The following is a 19,018-nucleotide window of genomic DNA, read 5'->3' on the forward strand; positions in this document are numbered from 1 at the left end:
AGAATAATATGTTGGACCCGGAGGCTGGTGGGGTGGTAGGTGAGGACCAGGGGAACCCTATTCCTAGTGGGGTGGTGGGAGGATGGAGTGAGAGCAGATGTACGTGAAATGGAGGAGATGCGTTTAAGAGCAGAGTTGATAGTGGAGAAAGGGAAGCCCCTTTCTTTAAAAAATGAAGACATCTCCCTCGTCCTAGAATGAAAAGCCTCATCCTGAGAGCAGATGCGGCGGAGACGGAGGAATTGCGAGAAGGGGATGGCGTTTTTGCAAGAGACAGGGTGAGAAGAGGAATAGTCCAGATAGCTGTGAGAGTCAGTAGGCTTATAGTAGACATCAGTGGATAAGCTGTCTCCAGAGACAGAGACAGAACAACACCTTATATTCCGTCTGGGTAGCCTCCAACCTGATGGCATGAACATTGACTTCTCTAACTTCCGCTAGGCCCCACCTCCCCCTCGTACCCCAGCTGTTACTCATTTTTATGCACACATTCTTTCTCTCACTCTCCTTTTTCTCCCTCTGTCCCTCTGAATATACCTCTTGCCCATCCTCTGGGTCACCCCCGCCCCCCGTCTTTCTTCCCGGACCTCCTGTCCCATGATCCTCTCGTATCCCCTTTTGCCTATCACCCGTCCAGCTCTCGGCTCTATCCCTCCCCCTCCTGTCTTCTCCTATCATTTTGCATCTCCCCCTCCCCCTCCAGCTTTCAAATCCCTTACTCACTCTTCCTTCAGTTAGTCCTGACGAAGGGTCTCGGCCTGAAACGTCGACTGCGCCTCTTCCTATAGATGCTGCTTGGCCTGCTGCGTTTACCAGCAACTTTGATGTATGTTGCTTGAATTTCCAGCATCTGCAGAATTCCTGTTGTTTGCGAAAAAAAACCAGAGGACATGGGTTAAGGGTGAGGGGGGAAAAGTTTAAAGGGAACATTAGAGGGGGCTTCTTCACACAGAGACTGGTGGGAGTGTGGAATGAACTGCCAGACGAGGTGGTAAATGCGGGTTCTTTTTTAACATTTAAGAATAAATTTGACAGGTATATGGATGGGAGGTGTATGGAGGGATATGGTCCATGTGCAGGTCAGTAGGACTAGGCAGAAAATGGTTCGGCACAGCCAAGAAGGTCCAAAAGGCCTGATTCTGTGCTGTAGTTTTTGTATGGTTTCTATTCTATGTTTATTGTCTCATGTAGTGAGATACATGGAAAGCTTTGGTTTGCATGCTACCCATAGAACTCTTTGCAAAGCGTAAGTACATTGAGGTAGAATAAAGGGGAAAGCAGCAAAAAATGCAGAATGCGGTCTTACATTTACAGTCAATGCAGTCATCATCGATCATCCTTACTTCTGACTTTACAGATGAAGGAAGCTCATTGATGAAGCAGCTGAAGAATATAGGATACAAGATCTTAAAGAACTCCTGTGAATGTATCCTATGACTGAGATAATTAACCTCTAGCCGCCACAACCATTTTCCTTTGTGCTACATATGATCCCAACTATACCTAATTGAAATTTCCCCCCAAATTACATTGACTCCAGCTTAACAGAGCTTCTTAATGCCATACTTAATCAAATGCTGCCTCAATATCAAGGGCAGCTCAGCTCAAGTTATCTGTGAAGCATTCCTTTTGTCCATGTGTGTACTAAAGGTGTAACGAAGGTCAGGAAATGAGCAACTTTGGTAGAATCCAGGTTGAGTTGCCTTGAATATGTTATACTTAAATGTGCTAATTGTGGGCTTAAAATTCTATAACAGCATAATCTTAAGTGTTACATAACCATTCAAATTTGTTCAGCGCATTAAAAATACCTGAATTTTTTTTTTGAAATCTTGTTACGGTGCTGTAGCAAGTGTTATTATGCAATTTGCATGGTAAATATTAGACTAACTTTAATACAAAATATGAAAATTGTACATTTCTTGTTCTAAAGTTGGATTTTTTTCCCCATTTTCTATATTCCTTATCATCCTGAAATTAGTATTGACATATATGCCCTTCTTTTGGCAGAAGAGATAAGTTTAGTTAGCCTCTTGATTACTAATTTAATTTAATTGGGCTAGCACAATATTGTGGGCCGAAAGGGCCTGGCCTGTAGCTGTGCTGAACTGTTCATCAAACGACTAACAAATATAAACCAACATATATCTTGTGTGTAATTGCATCATGTATTTTTGGACTTGTAAAAGGGATAGAAACAGAGAAAACCCTTTAAAACAGTTTTTGCTGATATTCTATAAAAATGAAAGTACTATCTTATGATAGAATGGATAAGAACTCTGTTGGCTTTTTAAAAATATTATCCAGATAGGCACCAGCATCAACTCGGTTTCGCTAAAACTATCATGTTTTTCTTTCCATCATTTATCCATTTCCTTTTGTTAATTTGGTTCAGGTGGTGCATCCTGGAGTTCAACAAATAAGTCTGCATTTTTTTTTCTTTCATACCATCCCCAGTTATTCCTCAAGTAAATTAAAATCAAGAAACTGAAGATGGCAAAATTCTGAAACCAAAGTGGATGATGCTGAGAGAACTCAGCAGATCAGGCAGCTTCCATGGAAAGAGAAACTATGGTTAATATTTCAGGTTATAGATATAGACCTTTCCACAGATACTGCCTGATGTTTGAATTGAGAATCTGAAGCAGATAGTTCACCAATGCCTCACGAGTTTCTCAGAATGGGTAATAAATGACATTGCATTGTATACCAAGTGCTGTCTGTCTCAATATATGTATTATTTCAATAATTCTGATATTTCTGTACTTAATTTTATTGCAATAAAGCCCAATGTTCTGCCTTATAATTTCTTGTTCCACTTAAGTTCCTATAGTGGTTTATGTACAATTTTATCTAAATCCCTATGAATGTCTTTCAACCACTCATAATATTAAAAAAAAATGAATCTGCTTTTCTGCTGTCTATCAAGGCTTCACATTTTCCATGTGGCATTGCAGTCCATTCATTTAGCCTGTTAATATCTCCTTCATACCTCACTGTCAACAAACTTCAATATTTTATATAGTTTCCTCAGCTAACTTATCAATAGAAGTTATGAACACTTGGGGTCCAAACATAGATCCCTGTGGCAACTGATGAGCCACAACTTTCCAAAATGAAAATCATCATTTTATTCCAACTTGATTTATTGTCCATTACAAATCCTCAAACCACACACCATTCAGTATCCTGTCCCTGTGTTCTAATTTGTGTCGGATCTTTTTGATGCCTTCTAAATGCTTAAATACATCACATCCATTGGTTGACTCTAGTTGCAACCTCAAACAACTTAACAGATTTGTCAAATGTTAGTATTCCTTCCTAGGTCAATGTTGGCTCTGCCCAATCCTATTATCATTTTCTGAGTACCTTAATAGTGGATTCCTGCACTTTCCTCTACTCTCTTAATCAGTGTAGAGGGCTCAGGCTCAGTAGACTTGTGGAAGTATAATATAGCTAGTACTGAAATATTATGGTGAAAACAATGTTAAGAGGTTTATCATCTATATAATCAAGGATAGGCATCAAGGTGTTTAGAGAGTCTAATATGAGTTGTTTTGACTAATGTGCGAATTGTTTTGAAGACTTACAAGGGTATATGTGCATGCTTCATGTCGGCATGATTGTTGTAAGTCCTTGATGGGACATTTTTTTTGGAGTTGAGTATCTGGCGAGGCCATTACTTTACATCTATGTAATATTGCCCTTGGGAAGATGGTGCTGAGCTACTTCTGTCGAAAGTGCTCCCACTGTGCTAATGTGATGAAAGCTCCTGTATTTAAAACCACTAACTATGAGGGAACAGCAATACATTTGGAAGTCCAAGGAGGGAGTGAGCTGGAGGAAAACCTACAGATGGCAGGTGTTTACATGTACACTAAGTTGTCCTTGCTAGAGGTTGTGGGATTGGAACATGCTGTCAGAATAGCTTAGGTAAGTGAATGGTGTGCATTTTACAAGTGGTACATTTTTGCAGCTTTCCTGTGTAGTTGATGGAGCAGAGCTGGAGATAGTAGGCTGTTTTGTCCTACATGCCGTTAAGCTTCTTGCATGTTGTTGGATTTGCAGTCATCTGTCCAATTGGTAACATTCCATTGATGGTAGTGATAAGCATTTAGGGAATCAGAAGATGAGTATTTGCAACATCTATGAATTGATTTGCATTTGTAGTAGAGAGCACTTAAATATATAGCAAATTATGAAGTGAATTCTGAATCAAAATTACGAGTCAGGTAACTAAAAATTCTTATTTCCATAGCACTGCCATGACTTATTAAGCACCGAATGAATTCTTATCTATAAGAATTTTTTAGTATTAAGAGCTATTAGTTCTTCTTGGAAATAAATACTGCAGTAGGAGATTAGCAATCTATTTGCAAAATTTCCACATAAAACCTAATTTGTTCAAATGAGCATTGTACATCTTTTTTCAGTCAATTGGACATCCAACAACAGTGGAAATATTCTGCTATCTTGGTTTTATGATCATGGTTACAAATGTCTATAAAATTCTGAATATAGCTTCTAACATAGATAAATGGTTACCACACAAGGCAGCCTTGGAAACATATTTGAGTTAATGCTTGGCTCCTTTGTTCAATGAATAATAAGCCACTGAAATTACTCTCCAACACCACATTTTATGATATTCCTTCCACAGGTTGTTGATGCACTACACCATCATCCAAAAAGGAAACTGGATGCCTATTGACAGTTGGAGCAGAGGAATTTGATTGCAGCTGGTTCTGTCAGACTAAATTTATTGAGGCAATAACTTTATTAAAGAATAACATCAATTTGTTGATTTTAACCTATGAGGGTTTCTTAAATGACATGTGCTGCACAGCATATTGTTTAGGATTGAACTAAGAAGTATTATTCCCTATTTAATCAAGTTATCCCTTGATAGTGTAGGAACAAAATGAAATAGGCGTAGGAAGTTGTTACCAAGCAACACACACAAGATGCTGGAGGAACTTAGTAGGCCAGACAGCATCTATGGAAAAGAGTATAGTCGATGTTTTGGGCCAAGACCTTTCACATGACTGGAGAAAGAAAGCTGAGGAGTAGATTTAAAAGGTGAGGGAAAGAGAAACACAAGGTTATAGGTGAAACCTGAAAAGGCGAGATGAAGTAAAGAGCTGGGAAGTTGATTGGTGAAAGAGATAGAGGGCTGGAAAAGGAGGAGTCTGACAGAAGAGGACAGAAGGCCATGGAAGAAAGAAAAGGGGGAAGGGGCACCAGAGGGAGGCGATAGGCTGGCAAGGAGATAAGGTGACAGAAGGAGAAGGGGATGGGGGGGGTGGCATTACAGGAAGTTTGAGAAGTCGATGTTCATGCCATCAGGTTGGAGGCTACCCAGACGGAATGTAAGGTGTTGTTCCTTCAACCTAAGTGTGGCCTCATCACGACAGTGAAGGAAGCCATGGATAAGCATGTTGGTATGGGAATGGGAAGTGGAATTCAAATGGATGACCACTGGGAGATCCCACTTTTTCTGGTAAGTGCTCGGTGAAGCGGCCTCCCCATCTATGACACATCTCACCGATATACAGAAGGCTACACTGGGAGCACCAGACACATATATATTCTCAACGGACTCACAGGTGAAGTGTCGCCTCACCTGGAAGACTGTTTAGGGCCCTGACTGGTAGTGAGGGAGAAAGTGTAGGGGCAGGTGTAGGACTTGTTCTGTTTGCAAGGATAAGTGCTAGGAGGGAGATCACTAGGAGGGATGAATGGGCAAGGGAGTCGCATAGGGAGCGATCCCTGCAAAAAGTAGTGGGGGGGAGGATAGATGTGCTTGGTTGTGGGATCCCATTGGTGAGGCATAAGTTGCGGAGAATTAAGTGCTGAGTGCAAAGGCTGGTGGGTTGGTAGATGAGGACAAGAGGAACCCTACCCCTGGTAGGGTATCGGGAGAATGGGTGAGATCTGATGTGCATGAAATGGAAGTGATGCAGTTGAGGGTTGTGCCCAGGCAGGCATCATGACCTGATGTTTCCTTATGGGGTCCTGTTCGACGGGTAAATAAGAGGAAGTGTCTGAGAGTTAGCGCTGGTCCTTAGCAAGGTAGAGGTCAGTACGCCAGGCTACTACAGCACCTCCCTTATCTGCGGGTTTGACGATGACATTAGGATTGGTGCGCAGGAAGTGGAGAGGAGAGTGTTCAGAAGGAGTGAAGTTGGAATTGGAGATAGGAGTGTTGAAGTCTAGACAGTTGATGTCCCGTTGGCAGTTGGCAATGAAAAGGTCCAGAGCAGGGAGAAGACCAGGGCAGAGTGTCCAAGAAGAGGAGGAGGGTTGAAGACTGGAAAAGGAGTCATCAGTACGAGGTGGAGAGTTCTTGCCAAAAAAAAAAGACTTGGAGACAGAGGCAGCGGGAGAAAAGCTGAGTGTCATGGCGGGCGTGGAACTCACTGAGGTGTGGGCACAGGGGACAAAGTGAGGTCCTTACAGAGGACAGAACATTCTACCTTAGCGTGACGAAGGTCAGAGGAAATTGTGAAGACCCGGCATGGATAAGAGCTGGGATCAGAGGGGGGAAGGGGGTTAATGTCTGAGGAGAAGGGAGGTTTGGGGTGTTCAGGGATGGTGGGGTTAGAGGAAGGTAGAGTCTCCAAGGACCCAATAGCAGGCAGTGGGACCTGAAAGACCTGGTGGGGGAAGGGGAGATGGGAGTTCCAGCAGCAGTGCATGAAGAGGTCAAGGCTGGAGTCAGTGTGGGATGTTGTGCAATCAGCACTTTGGAGATGTCCGAAGTCTTTGGAACCTGCATTGATGGTGGTGGAGTCTCGGTTTTGAATCAGCTCTGGATCATTAGAGCCATTGAGGTCAGCAGCAGGGATCGCAGTCTGGAGATGTCCGGGCCTGTTGGCGCTGGAGACAGGAGGTCCTGTGGTCTGTAGACGGGCGATCTTCTGATCCTTGCAGGATGTGAGAAAGTCAAAGAACCCGCGATTGAAAGCATGGATCTGGCTGTTACCATGGTTGTCTGCTGAGTGGTTGATAATGTCATATGAGGGAATAACAAATAGATAGATGGAGTGAAAGAAATAGTCAAATGACAATTACATGTTTGTATGCTGCTTCAAGTTCATATCCCTCAGTACAACTTATTGTGTGCACCGAATTGTTTTCACTAAGGATAGTTGTAAGCAGTGAAGTTTTCATCACTCAATGTTTTGCCTGAAAAGACTAGAAACTTAGAATTTGTCAATGAGCTGGGAATAATTGACAACACTTTTGGATTTCTGACTTCAGCTGTGTTGACTTTACTCCAAAATGAAGCATCGGTAGTCTCGCCATTATTGTTACCATTTATTTCAGTCCCATAAGTCATTTTATGCATTCTCAATGCTACCAGCTGTGAATGTGCATCAACAGATCTTGAAGTATTTTGAATTATAATTCATTTCAGTAAGAATATGAGATCAGTGGCTGACGTAATGTTGTTTTCTTTCAGATATGAGCTTCGGATCAGATATTTACCCAAAGGTTTCTTGACAGAGTTCAGCGAAGATAAGCCTGCTTTAAATTTCTTTTATCAACAGGTGAGTTAGTGGCTAAAACATCCATCTTCCAAAGGGTGAAGTTGTTTGAATGACATTTGAGAATCTCAGTAATTTTACAGGTAGATAATTTCAGAATTTATCTGTAAATGGCTGTTCCCAACCCTACCCACCCCGCATATTATTCTTGGATCATCTGTTTATACAGGAAAAACAAATGTTTTTAACGTTTCCCTGCCACTCCAGTATTTTTTTTTTGTAAAATGGAAAGGCTTAATCTCATAGGTGTACTGAAATTTTTTCGTCCAATTTTCCAGCCAGACCAGATCAAGCAAGCGTTGATAGCCTTCCTCGCTGTTCACTATACCCCCAAACTTGGTGCCCCCTGCAAATTTGCTGATCCAGTTTACCACACAATCATCCAGATCGTTGATTTAGTTGACAAACAACAGGCCCAGCATCAGTTCCTGCGGCACTCAACTAGTCACAGGCCTCCAGTCGTCCACTACAACTCTCTGGCTTCTCCCACAAAACCAAGGTCTAATCCAATTTACTACCTAATCTTGAATGCCAAGCAATTGAACCTTCTTGACCTACCCTCCCATACGGGATCTTTTCAATTGCGTTGTGCTGAAGTCCATGTAGACAACACCCACTGCCTTACCTTCATTAAAGTCCCTGGTAACTTCCCCAAAAAACTCCGTAAGGTTGGTTAGATACGACCTCCCACACACAAAACCAAGCTGACTATATCTAGTGAGTCCCTGTCTATCCAAATACTCAAACGTATATCCAACCCCTTACAGTACTTTCTAATAACTTTCCCACTACTGATGTCAGACTCACACTCTATAATTTCATGCCTTATTCTTAGAGCTTTTCTTAAACAGCGGAGCAACATTAGCTATCCTCTAGTCCTCCAGAACCTCACCTGTTGTGATGAATGTTTTAAATATCTCTGCACCTGTTGCAAAGGATGTTTTAGAAATCACTGCTAGGGCCCCTGCATTTTATGCACTAGCTTCCCACAGGGTCTGAAGGAACACTTTGTCAACCCCTGGGGACTTACCCACCCTAATTTGCCTCAAGGCAGCAAATACTTCCTCCTTTGCATTCTGTATAGGGTCCATGACCTGTTGACTCTCAGTCCGTCTCCCAAGTAAATACAGATGCAAAAATTCCATTTAAGATTGCCTCCATCTCTTTCAGCTCTGTCCAAGAGAAAATCTGATGCTGGAAATCCAAGCTCCATGTACAGATTACTACCCCGATCTTCCAGAGGACCAGTTTTGTTCTTTACTATCCTTTTGCTCGTAACATATCTGTAGAAGTTCTTGGGATTCTCCTTCACCTGGTCTGCTAGAGCAGCTTCGTGTCTTCTTTTATTCCAACAGGAATATACAAACTCCATACTCTCAAAATTTCACTTTTGAAGGCCTCCTATTTACCAAGTACACTTTTCCCAAAAAACTATCTGTTCAAATCCACACTTGCCAGAATCTTTCTGATACCATCAAAATTTGTCTTTCTCCAATTTAAGATTTCAACCTGAAAACCAGACCTATCCTTTCCATAATTACCTTGAAACTGACATTATGATCACCAGATGCAAAGTGTTTCCCTACAAACTTCTGTCCCCTGCATCGTCTCATTCCCTAATTGGAGATATAGTATTGCACTCTTTCTAGTTGGGACTGATTAAAGAACCTTTCCTGAACACATACGACAAATTCTTTTCCATTCCGCTGTTTTCCAGTATGAGAGTCCCAGTATATATGTGGAAAGTTAAGATCACCTACTGTAAAAACCTTATGTGGTCTGTAATATAGCCCCATTTACGTGGAAAGTTAGAATCACCTGTTCTCACAACCTGTTTATTGCAGCAGTCTGCGATTTCTAAATCCCGTGAGCTGTTGGTTTAATAATCACATTAATGCGGTCGTACCTTTCTTATTCTTCAGCTCTACTGATAAAGCCTCAGTCCATGAGTTCTCCAGTCTATCCTGTCTGAGCACTACCTTGACATTTTCCCTGACTAGTAATTCCACCCCTCCCTCTTTAATCTCTCCCGCTCTAACATGTCTAAAACAACAGAACTCCTGTACATTGAGCTACCAGTCCTGCCCCTCCTGCAACCAGTCTCACTAATAGCTATAAGGTCATAATTCCACAGGCTAATCCATGTTTTAAGCTTATCCACCTTTCCTACAATGTTCCTTGCATTGAAATACGTGCAGCTCAGAACATTAGTCCCACCATCCTTAACCTTTTGATTCTTGGCTTTGTATGTTTAAACCCCCCCATGCAGCACTAGCACACTTCCCTGCAAGGACATAATCCCCCTCCAGTTCAGGTGCAAGCTGTCCTTCTTCACAGGTCCCACCTTCCCTGGTAGAAAGTCCAATGTTCCAAAAATCTGAAGGCTCTATCCTGCACCATCTCCTTAGCCACATGTTAATCTATATGATCTTCCTATTTCTGGCTGTACTAGAATATGGCACAGGTAGCAATCTTGAGATCATGATCCGGGAGGTCCTGTCCTTTAACTTAGCACCTAACTCCCTGAACTCACTTTGCAGGAGCTCATTACCTCTCCTACCTATGTCATTGCTACTGACAATGACCACGACCTCTGGCTGCTCACCCTCCCACTTAAAAATACTGTAGACTTGATCCAAGATGTCCCTAACCCTAGAACCTGGGAGGCAACATACCATCTGGGAATATTCTTCTTATCCACAAAACCTCTGTTCTTTTCCCCTAACCAACAAATCCTCTATCGCTAGAGGTAGCCTCTTCTCTCCCCATTTCTTCTGAGCCCACAGGGCCAGACTCAGTGTCAGAGACCTGACCACTGTGGCTTTCCACTGCTAGGTCATCCTCAAGTGGTATACCCTTTTGCTGAGTGGAACATCCACAAGGTTACTCTCCACTGCACCACATGTTCCCTGTACATTGTTGTTTGGACAAAGATAAAGTTATTGATATTGGCTAATATTGATAGTTTTCATCTTCTATCAATGTATTAAAGAAACTGTTACAATGAAACTACCTATTGAACCACGTAGCCAGTTTTGTTGTGAGGCAAACCAGACGAGTCATGCTTTGGAATAGTTACGTGAAAGAGAATTTCAGCAAGAGGTAAATTGAGATGAAGATAGAGCTGAGAACCGTTAGAGGTGGGGATTGAAGGCTAGTATAAATATGTGATGACTGATCCAAAGCTCTCCTTGGAGGCAGATATGACATTAAAACTCTGAAAAGCTTAGTTTGGACTCAGACAACTTCCAATGAGTGTGAGAGTCAGAAGCAAGGAAATGGAGGTTGTTCTCTGCCATCTATAATTTTTTCCAGTATTAAGAGAAAATTTTGGTTTATCTAGTACTGATTGTCAAGTAAGCTATCTGTCAGTTTAGAATCATAATAGGTTGAGTATGATAGTGAGGTGGACCTGCATATTTTCTGTAGATATTAAGGTAAACCCAAGAGATGATGTTTGGGGGAAAAATGTGGGAAGCAAAGATAGACACCAAGGGAACATGGGGAGTAATGGTCAGAAGCAGCAAGATTGTAGGTGCTTTTTTGATTTTAGCTGGGTAGTTAGAAAGTTAACCAAATATACGTGGTTCCATCAAGCTTCATGATAATGGAGTGATCTTGAGGGAGGTCAGTTTGGTCAAATGTCTCAGAGGCCACAGACAATTAGAGAAGGATTGGACATGGTGTATTATGATTGTCACACAGTCATAAAGGTATTTATTTATCCTATAGGATATCCTCTAGAACCATTTCAGTACCACAGCATGATGGGAAATTATTTACTATTTTGTGACTCTGGGCATAACCACCAACACAACAACATATAGGCCATCCCTAATTACCCTTGGTAGGTTATTATTAAGCCAGTGAAGTTTGTGCTTTGAAGATATTCCCATGCTGCAGTTAGAAAGATAATTCCAGAGTTTTGACTGTGCTATGATGGATTGATAAGGTGTTTTTGAGATACAAAGGTGTGTATTTTGAAAGGCATCTTGGAATTCTATTTTTTTTTGGGCCCCATATTGTGTCGGTTACAGCTTTAGAAATATTTTAAAACCAATCTTGACAAGTTGCAACAGTTGGTCTTCCAGGTGATGCAGAGGGCAGCGATCTTACCTATCAGTGACAGAGAAAATAAATGTTTAATGAACTGATGGAGTGTCAGTCAAATGACCAGATTAAATAATAAATGGATGATGTCAGGCTTGTGTGTATTTTTGACCTGCACTTTTTTAGAAAAAGGAGATGATTTCATCATACTCCAGACTTGGACATGGAATAACAAAGCTTACATTCTGCTGCTATGGCATTTATATTCATTTTTCTTGTAAGATGATAATCTCCATGGTATTTCTTGTTTATAGTGCTGTTGAATGTCAGAGGGAGATCAGTCAGTCCTCGTGTTGGAGATGATTAGTCCCTCATCACTTGTTGTTCACCAAATCAAGCCTGTACTCTGTATAGATTATACAGTGGATTCTAGTTAATTGGGGCAGCTGCTTATTTCAGACAACCCTTGTAGGAGGAAACCCATGCAATCACAGGGAGAATTCCTGAAAGACAGCAGCAGGAAGGGAATTGAACCCAAGGTCACTAGTACTGGAAAGCATTATGCTAACCACTATGCTACCCGTGCTGCCCTTGTTTATGATTGATAATAATCATAAGTTAATCTTTGAGGAGGTGACCAGGCTTATAGATGAGGGTAGTGCACTGGATGTGATCTATATGGATTTTAGTAAGGCATTTGACAAGGTTCCACATGGTAGGCTTATTCAGAAAGTCAGAAGGCATGGGATCCAGGGAAGTTTGGCCAGGCGGATTCAGAATTGGCTTGCCTGCAGAAGACAGAGGGTCGTAGTGGAGGGAGTACATTCAGATTGGAGGATTGTGACTAGTGGTGTCCCACAAGGATCTGTTCTGGGACCTCTACTTTCATGATTTTTATTAACGACCTGGATGTGGGGGTAGAAGGGTGGGTTGGCAAGTTTGCAGATGACACTAAGGTTGGTGGTGTTGTAGATAGTGTAGAGGATTGTCGAAGATTACAGACAGACATTGATAGGATGCAGAAGTGGGCTGAGAAGTGGCAGATGGAGTTCAACCCGGAGAAGTGTGAGGTGGTACACTTTGGAAGGACAAACTCCAAGGCAGAGTACAAAGTAAATGGCAGGATACTTGGTAGTGTGGAGAAGCAGAAGGATCTGGGGGTACATGTCCACAGATCCCTGAAAGTTGCCTCACAGGTGGATAGGGTAGTTAAGAAAGCTTATGGGGTGTTAGCTTTCATAAGTCGAGGGATAGAGTTTAAGAGTCACGAGGTAATGATGCAGCTCTATAAAACTCTGGTTAGGCCACACTTGGAGTACTGTGTCCAGTTCTGGTCGCCTCACCATAGGAAGAATGTGGAAGCATTGGAAAGGGTACAGAGGAGATTTACCAGGATGCTTCCTGGTTTAGAGAGTATGCATTATGATCAGAGATTAAGGGAGCTAGGGCTTTACTCTTTGGAGAGAAGGAGGATGAGAGGAGACATGATAGAGGTGTACAAGATAATAAGAGGAATAGATAGAGTGGCTAGCCAGCACCTCTTCCCCAGGGCACCACTGCTCAATACAAGAGGACATGGCTTTAAGGTAAGGGGTGGGAAGTTCAAGGGGGATATTAGAGGAAGGTTTTTTACTCAGAGAGTGGTTGGTGCGTGGAATACACTGCCTGAGTCAGTGGTGGAGGCAGATACACTCGTGAAGTTTAAGAGACTACTAGACAGGTATATGGAAGAATTTAAGGTGGTGGCTTATATGGGAGGCAAGGTTTGAGGATCGGCACAACATTGTGGGCCGAAGGGCCTATACTCTGCTGCACTATTCTGTGTTCTATAATCTTCACCCTTACACAGCTGGTAGCACTGCTTGCATCATTCTCTCATGATCCCTTCTCTTACCACAAGAAATTTTTTCCTTTATTTTCTCCCTTCCCTTATCTCTGCAATTTGAAATATTTTTGATTTCTAACTTTTGTCAGTTCTGATTTAAAGGCATTGACCTGAAATATTTACTCCATTTTGCTTTCCACATATTGGTAAATTAGTTTATTACTGTCACATATACTGAGGTACAGTGAAAAACTTCGTTTTGCAAAACATCCATACAGATCATCTTATTACAACAGTGCATTGGGGTAGTACAAAGGAAAGCTATAACAGAATGTAAAATAAATCATTAGTTACAGAAAAAAATGTAGTCATTAAAGTGCAAGGACCAAATGAAGTAGATTGTATGTTTGAGGCTACCATACTATGGTACTATTCAATAGTTTTATAACAGTGGGATAGAAGCTGTCCTTGAATCTGTTCTTGTATACTTTTAGGCTTTTGTATCTTCTACTCGATTGGGGGTGGGCGAGGAAACAAGATGTCCGGGATGGATAGGAATTATTTTAGCTGCTCTACTGAAGTAGTGGGAAATGTAGATGGAGTTCGTGGAGGTTGGATTCTGTAATGTGCTGAGCTATGTCTACAATTCAATGTAGTTTCTTGTGGTCTTGGGCAGAGCAGTTGCCCTATCAAGCTATGATACATCTGGATAGGATGCTTGCTCTGGTGCATCAATAAAAAAATCGGTGAGGGCTAAAGAGGATATGCCTAATTTCTTTGGCCTCTTCAGAAAGTAGAGGTGCTGGTGAACTTTCTGGGCTGTGGCATCAACATGGTTGCATAGACAGACTTCTGGTGATGTTCGCTTTGACTTCTAGCATCATTGATGTTAACAGGAGTGTGTGCAATGTCCCCTTTCCTAAAGTCAATGACCAGCTTTTTCATTTTGCTGATGTTGAGGGAAAGGTTGTTGACCTGACATCATGCCAATAGGCTCTCTACCTCCATCCTGTATTCTGACTCATTATCATTTGAGATTTCAATCCACTGAAGTAGTGTCATCTGTTGACTTGCAGCTGGAGTTAGAGCAGAATTCCTATACGGTCATGAGTATAGAAGGCAAAGTAGGTAGCCAAAGATGCAGCGTTGTCATACACCAATGTTGTGGATAATTATGGTGGTCATGTTGCTGTTTGCCTTTACTGATTGTGGTCCATTAGTCAGGAAAACAAGAGTCCAGTTGCAAAAGGAGGTGTTTTTCCCCAGGGTTCTGAGTTATCTTAGAATATTTGCTTAGAATTATCTTAATAATAACAAACAATAGTCTAATGTAGGTGGCTTTACTGACCAGTTCTCCAGAGATGAGTGTAAGGCCAGGGAGAAGGCATCCACTGTGGACCTATTTTGACAGTAGGCCAGTTGCAGTCGGTTGATGTTGTATGGAATGATGGTGTTGATCTGTGCCAGGACCAGCTTCTAAAAGCACTTCATGATGGTGGATGTCAGAGCCACCAGGCAGTAGTCATTAAGGCATGTTATCTTATTTTTCTTGCTACTAGGATGACAATGGTCTTTTTAAAGCATGTGGACGCCTCAGATTGAAGTAGGGAGAGGTTATAAATGTCTGCAATTACCCTCACCAACTGAACTGCGCAGGATCTGAGAACACTGCCGTGGACACGATCAGGGCTAAACACTTTCCATGGGTCCCCTCTTCAGAAAACTGATCTGAAGCATCCGCAATGGTCACTGTGCTAAGAATGTGCGACTGCTAAGAATTTCCAGGAGTTTCTATTTCAACTTCAGTTTTCCGCCATCTGCAGCTTCTTTTTGCTTGTTGATCAGATTGTGATTGCTGATTTTATTCTCCAACAATATAGTGTAAAATGAATTGAAAATAGAGAACTTCAATGATTACTTTGCTATTCGAATCTTACCTTGCTCCTGAGCTACAGTGTTGGAAAATGAGTGGGGTTTAAGATTTCCACTCCACTCTGAAATATAACAGGAATAATTTGTCTCATCAAAGACCCTATGTTTGAACTCAGGATCTGTGAGTTAAACTGTTTCTCTTTCTGGAGATACTACTTAACCTGATTTTTTTCATAAGCCCCAGCATTTCATGCTTTTATTTCATATTTTCAACATCTGCAGTTTCACTTTGATTTTTCAGGATTCAATCTAGTTATTTCACCTTGACTGCTTAATTAGAATTTCTATATCACTTATTATTTACACTTTAGGTTCAGTTCATCCAGATATTTAAAATAGTTCATAAAATTAGTGAATCAAATGATTAATCTGTAGAATATTTGGGAAAGAGAGCTGGTCTAAAATGAATCATTCCCCAAGTTTGAATTTAGCTTAATTTCTTTTAATGTTTGTTAGGTTAAGAATGATTACATGATGGACATAGCTGATCAAGTGGACCAAGATATTGCACTGAAACTAGGGTGCCTTGAAATCAGGTGAGTCCATTCCACCAATCAAAATTAGCTCTTTCACCAATCAACTTCCTAGCTCTTTACTTCATCCCTCCCCTTCCCGTTTCATCTGTTACCTTGTGTTTATCACTCCCCTCCCCTGACCTTTTAAATCTATTCCTCACTTTTTTTTGCTCCAGTCCTGCCAAAGTGTCTCTGCCCGAAATGTCGATTGTACCTTTTTCCATAGATGCTGCCTGGCCTGCTGAGTTCTGCCAGCATTTTGTGTGTGTTTCTTGGATTTCCAGTATCCGCAGATTTTCTGATGTTTGTGATTGGAAGCCCATTCCATATAACCTTACATTTGAGAAAAAACTTTTGACATCCAGTAGTACCAGAATATCACTTAATTGAGTTTATGGAAGTATTAATAGAAAGATCATAAAATAACTATCAGCAAGCCATCAGGTGAACCAATTACCATTAAAAATGTTGCATATCATTTACAAATCTGGTTTGTGATCAGCAAGTGATTTTTAAAAAAACATTGTTTCAGTTTTAAAAGTTGCTGGTGAACGCAGCAGGCCAGGCAGCATCTCTAGGAAGAGGTACAGTCTTGGCCCGAAATGTCGATAGTACCTCTTCCTAGAGATGCTGCCTGGCCTGCTGCATTCAACAGCAACTTTTATGTATGTTGCTTGAATTTCCAGCATCTGCAGAATTCCTCGTGTTTGTTGTTTCAGTTTTTGTTGATTTGACTGTCAGTACTTGCACATCATAGGATTTTTCTCATGTTTTTCTAATGCCTTCACTGTATTTTAAGACTGGTAGAATTTGTTTTTATTCAATATCTTCTTACATGGAGATGAATTCTGAATTTTAAAGGTAAAATAAGGGATAATTCATTGTCAATATATCAAATGTTTCTTGCATTCAATAATGTTTATAATCTCTCTTAATTCAACAATGAAATAGCTGAAGTTATTGCAATCTCACTAAAAATAATTAAATTGCACCAACATCCTTGCACGCTGCAATTTTCTCTGACAAACTTTGTATTAATTTTTATCACCTGAAACTTTTTGTGAAATCACATCTTTTTCTAATACCTTCTCATCCGAAACTTCTACCAATCCCCCCCATTATGCTCATTTTGTGTTATCTATTGGCAAATGATCTTTATCTTCAGCTTGAAATAATATTCAAGCTTAGTGGCAGTATAGGGAGTGTTTTTCAACTATTTTTCTCCTCACTAATTTTAGCAGTAAACACTATTTATAAAGCGTGGATTAGATTTCACCAAGGAGTTTTATAAAGAATGAAATGATTGATAAAGAATATCATATAGAGTGAACCATAGAACTTTTAGACTGTAACTTTTGTGCTTTTTTTTGGTAGTTGAAGCAAGAATAGGCCAGTCAATTACCTGACAATGTTATGCTGTTCTGTAAGAATTCATTGCTTTTGTTTTTTTAAAACAGGAGATTCTACAGAGAAATGCGGGGAAATGCCTTGGAAAAGAAATCCAATTATGAATTACTGGAGTGAGTAATTTATTGTTGTATTTCAGTTTTATTTATTTGACTGTGTGAGCAATTGATTTGCACATATCTCAAGGGACTGGCAGCTGTTGGTGGACCTCGAAGGGCAGCTGAAGTTCCCCAACCATATCGCAGCCACCACCCTGCGACCAGACATTGTCCTAGTGTCTGAGTCTACTGAGCAAGTGGTGCTGCTGGAGCTGACAGTCCCATGGGAAGATAGCTTGGAGGAGGCCTTTGAAAGGAAACTCTCCAAGTACGCAGGACTGGTCAGCAACTGTCAGCAGGCTGGATGGAGAGCGGGGTGTCTCCCAGTGGAGGTTGGTTGTAGGGGATTCATAGCCCGTTGTTTAGTTAGAGCCTTCAGCATTTTGGGCATCGACGGAGAGAGGAAGAGGAGAGTCATTCGCAGTACCACCGATGCGGCAGAGAGGGCCTCAAGATGGCTGTGGCTCAAAAGAGGGGAGCCATGGAGTCATAAGTAGCTAGCCATCTGGACACAAGCTGGGGTCTGATCAGCTCCGGCTGGGTCACCTGGAGGAGGTTGTATGATGTTGAAAGACCCGAAACACCCGATGATTCCAGGAACATCACTGAAGATGTGTCCAGAAGCATCAATAGATGTATGTACACAGTATTTTGGAATGAACAGCAGAATTATTTCTTTATTTTGTATTTGGTATGAGCAGAAATATCACTTGAGTGATTTTGATATGAATTGTAAATCCATCACCTGAGATAAAACATTAGGTATTAAAATGATCTTCATATTTTATGAGTTAGTATTTCGGAAATTTACATGTAGGAAGGTTGATATGCTCTTGTAAAATTAGACGACTGCAAATATTGGAAAACCAAAATGCAAATAGAAAATGGGGCAACCATCTGGCAGGCCACACAGCATCTAATGAGAGAGAAAAATGGTTCCTTGTGGCTAGAGCATGGTCCAATAAATAAATAATATATATTGTTGATATTTTATCACAGGAACAAGCCATTTATTCTAATCGTCCATGCCAGTGTTTATACTCCATATTCTATCTGTTTTAAATTACTCCCACATATATCTGGCTTATCTTTAAATATGTTATGGTATGCCACTTGAATTACTGATTTTGATACAAGTTTCACATTTTGATGATCCTGGGGCAGCAGAAATTTCTCTTGAATTCCCATTTTCAATTAATCATGACTATCTTGTATTTAGGGTCTCCAGTACTGTAAGTAGAACATCCTCTCCACACCTATCCATCAAAGTTAATTCATGACCTTAGCAGTATGCAGTCCTGCAGAAAGTTTTGTCTTTTACAGGGAAGACACCATCTCCCAAGGATGTTATTTCCAATATAATACAGCCAAAGTTCCATAAATATTTTAATGTATTTCTTGTTCAGATATTTGAAAGTGTTTGCACAGATGACGGAGCCACATTCTGTGAATTTCAGATACATGATAAAGTGAACATTTGATGTACATAAGTGTCGGGGCCAGAAGAATGCAATTTTCCATCCAGTTGAAAAAATATGATTGCTAGTTTATTGCTGATAATGCAGTGATTTTGATAGTACAGCAATTGTTTTCATTCTCTGAAATTAAATTGATATTTCTTCCTGCTATGATTAAAATCAG

At 40.9% G+C, this 19,018-nt stretch overlaps 1 protein-coding gene across 18 annotated transcripts in view; it reads left to right on the forward strand.

The window, feature by feature from the left end:
• Positions 1-19,018, forward strand: part of LOC134351841 (focal adhesion kinase 1) — a 522,413-nt gene that overhangs the window by 228,272 nt on the left and 275,123 nt on the right. For all 18 annotated transcript variants that reach the window (XM_063058747.1, XM_063058688.1, XM_063058792.1 and 15 more), the window contains 3 exons: positions 7,466-7,553; positions 15,814-15,893; positions 17,330-17,392. In XM_063058747.1, the coding sequence (XP_062914817.1) occupies positions 7,466-7,553; positions 15,814-15,893; positions 17,330-17,392 (231 nt within the window). The remainder of the gene's footprint in view (positions 1-7,465; positions 7,554-15,813; positions 15,894-17,329; positions 17,393-19,018) is intronic.

Source organism: Mobula hypostoma, chromosome 1 (genome assembly GCF_963921235.1).
Source record: "Mobula hypostoma chromosome 1, sMobHyp1.1, whole genome shotgun sequence".
Lineage (NCBI taxonomy): Eukaryota > Metazoa > Chordata > Chondrichthyes > Myliobatiformes > Myliobatidae > Mobula > Mobula hypostoma.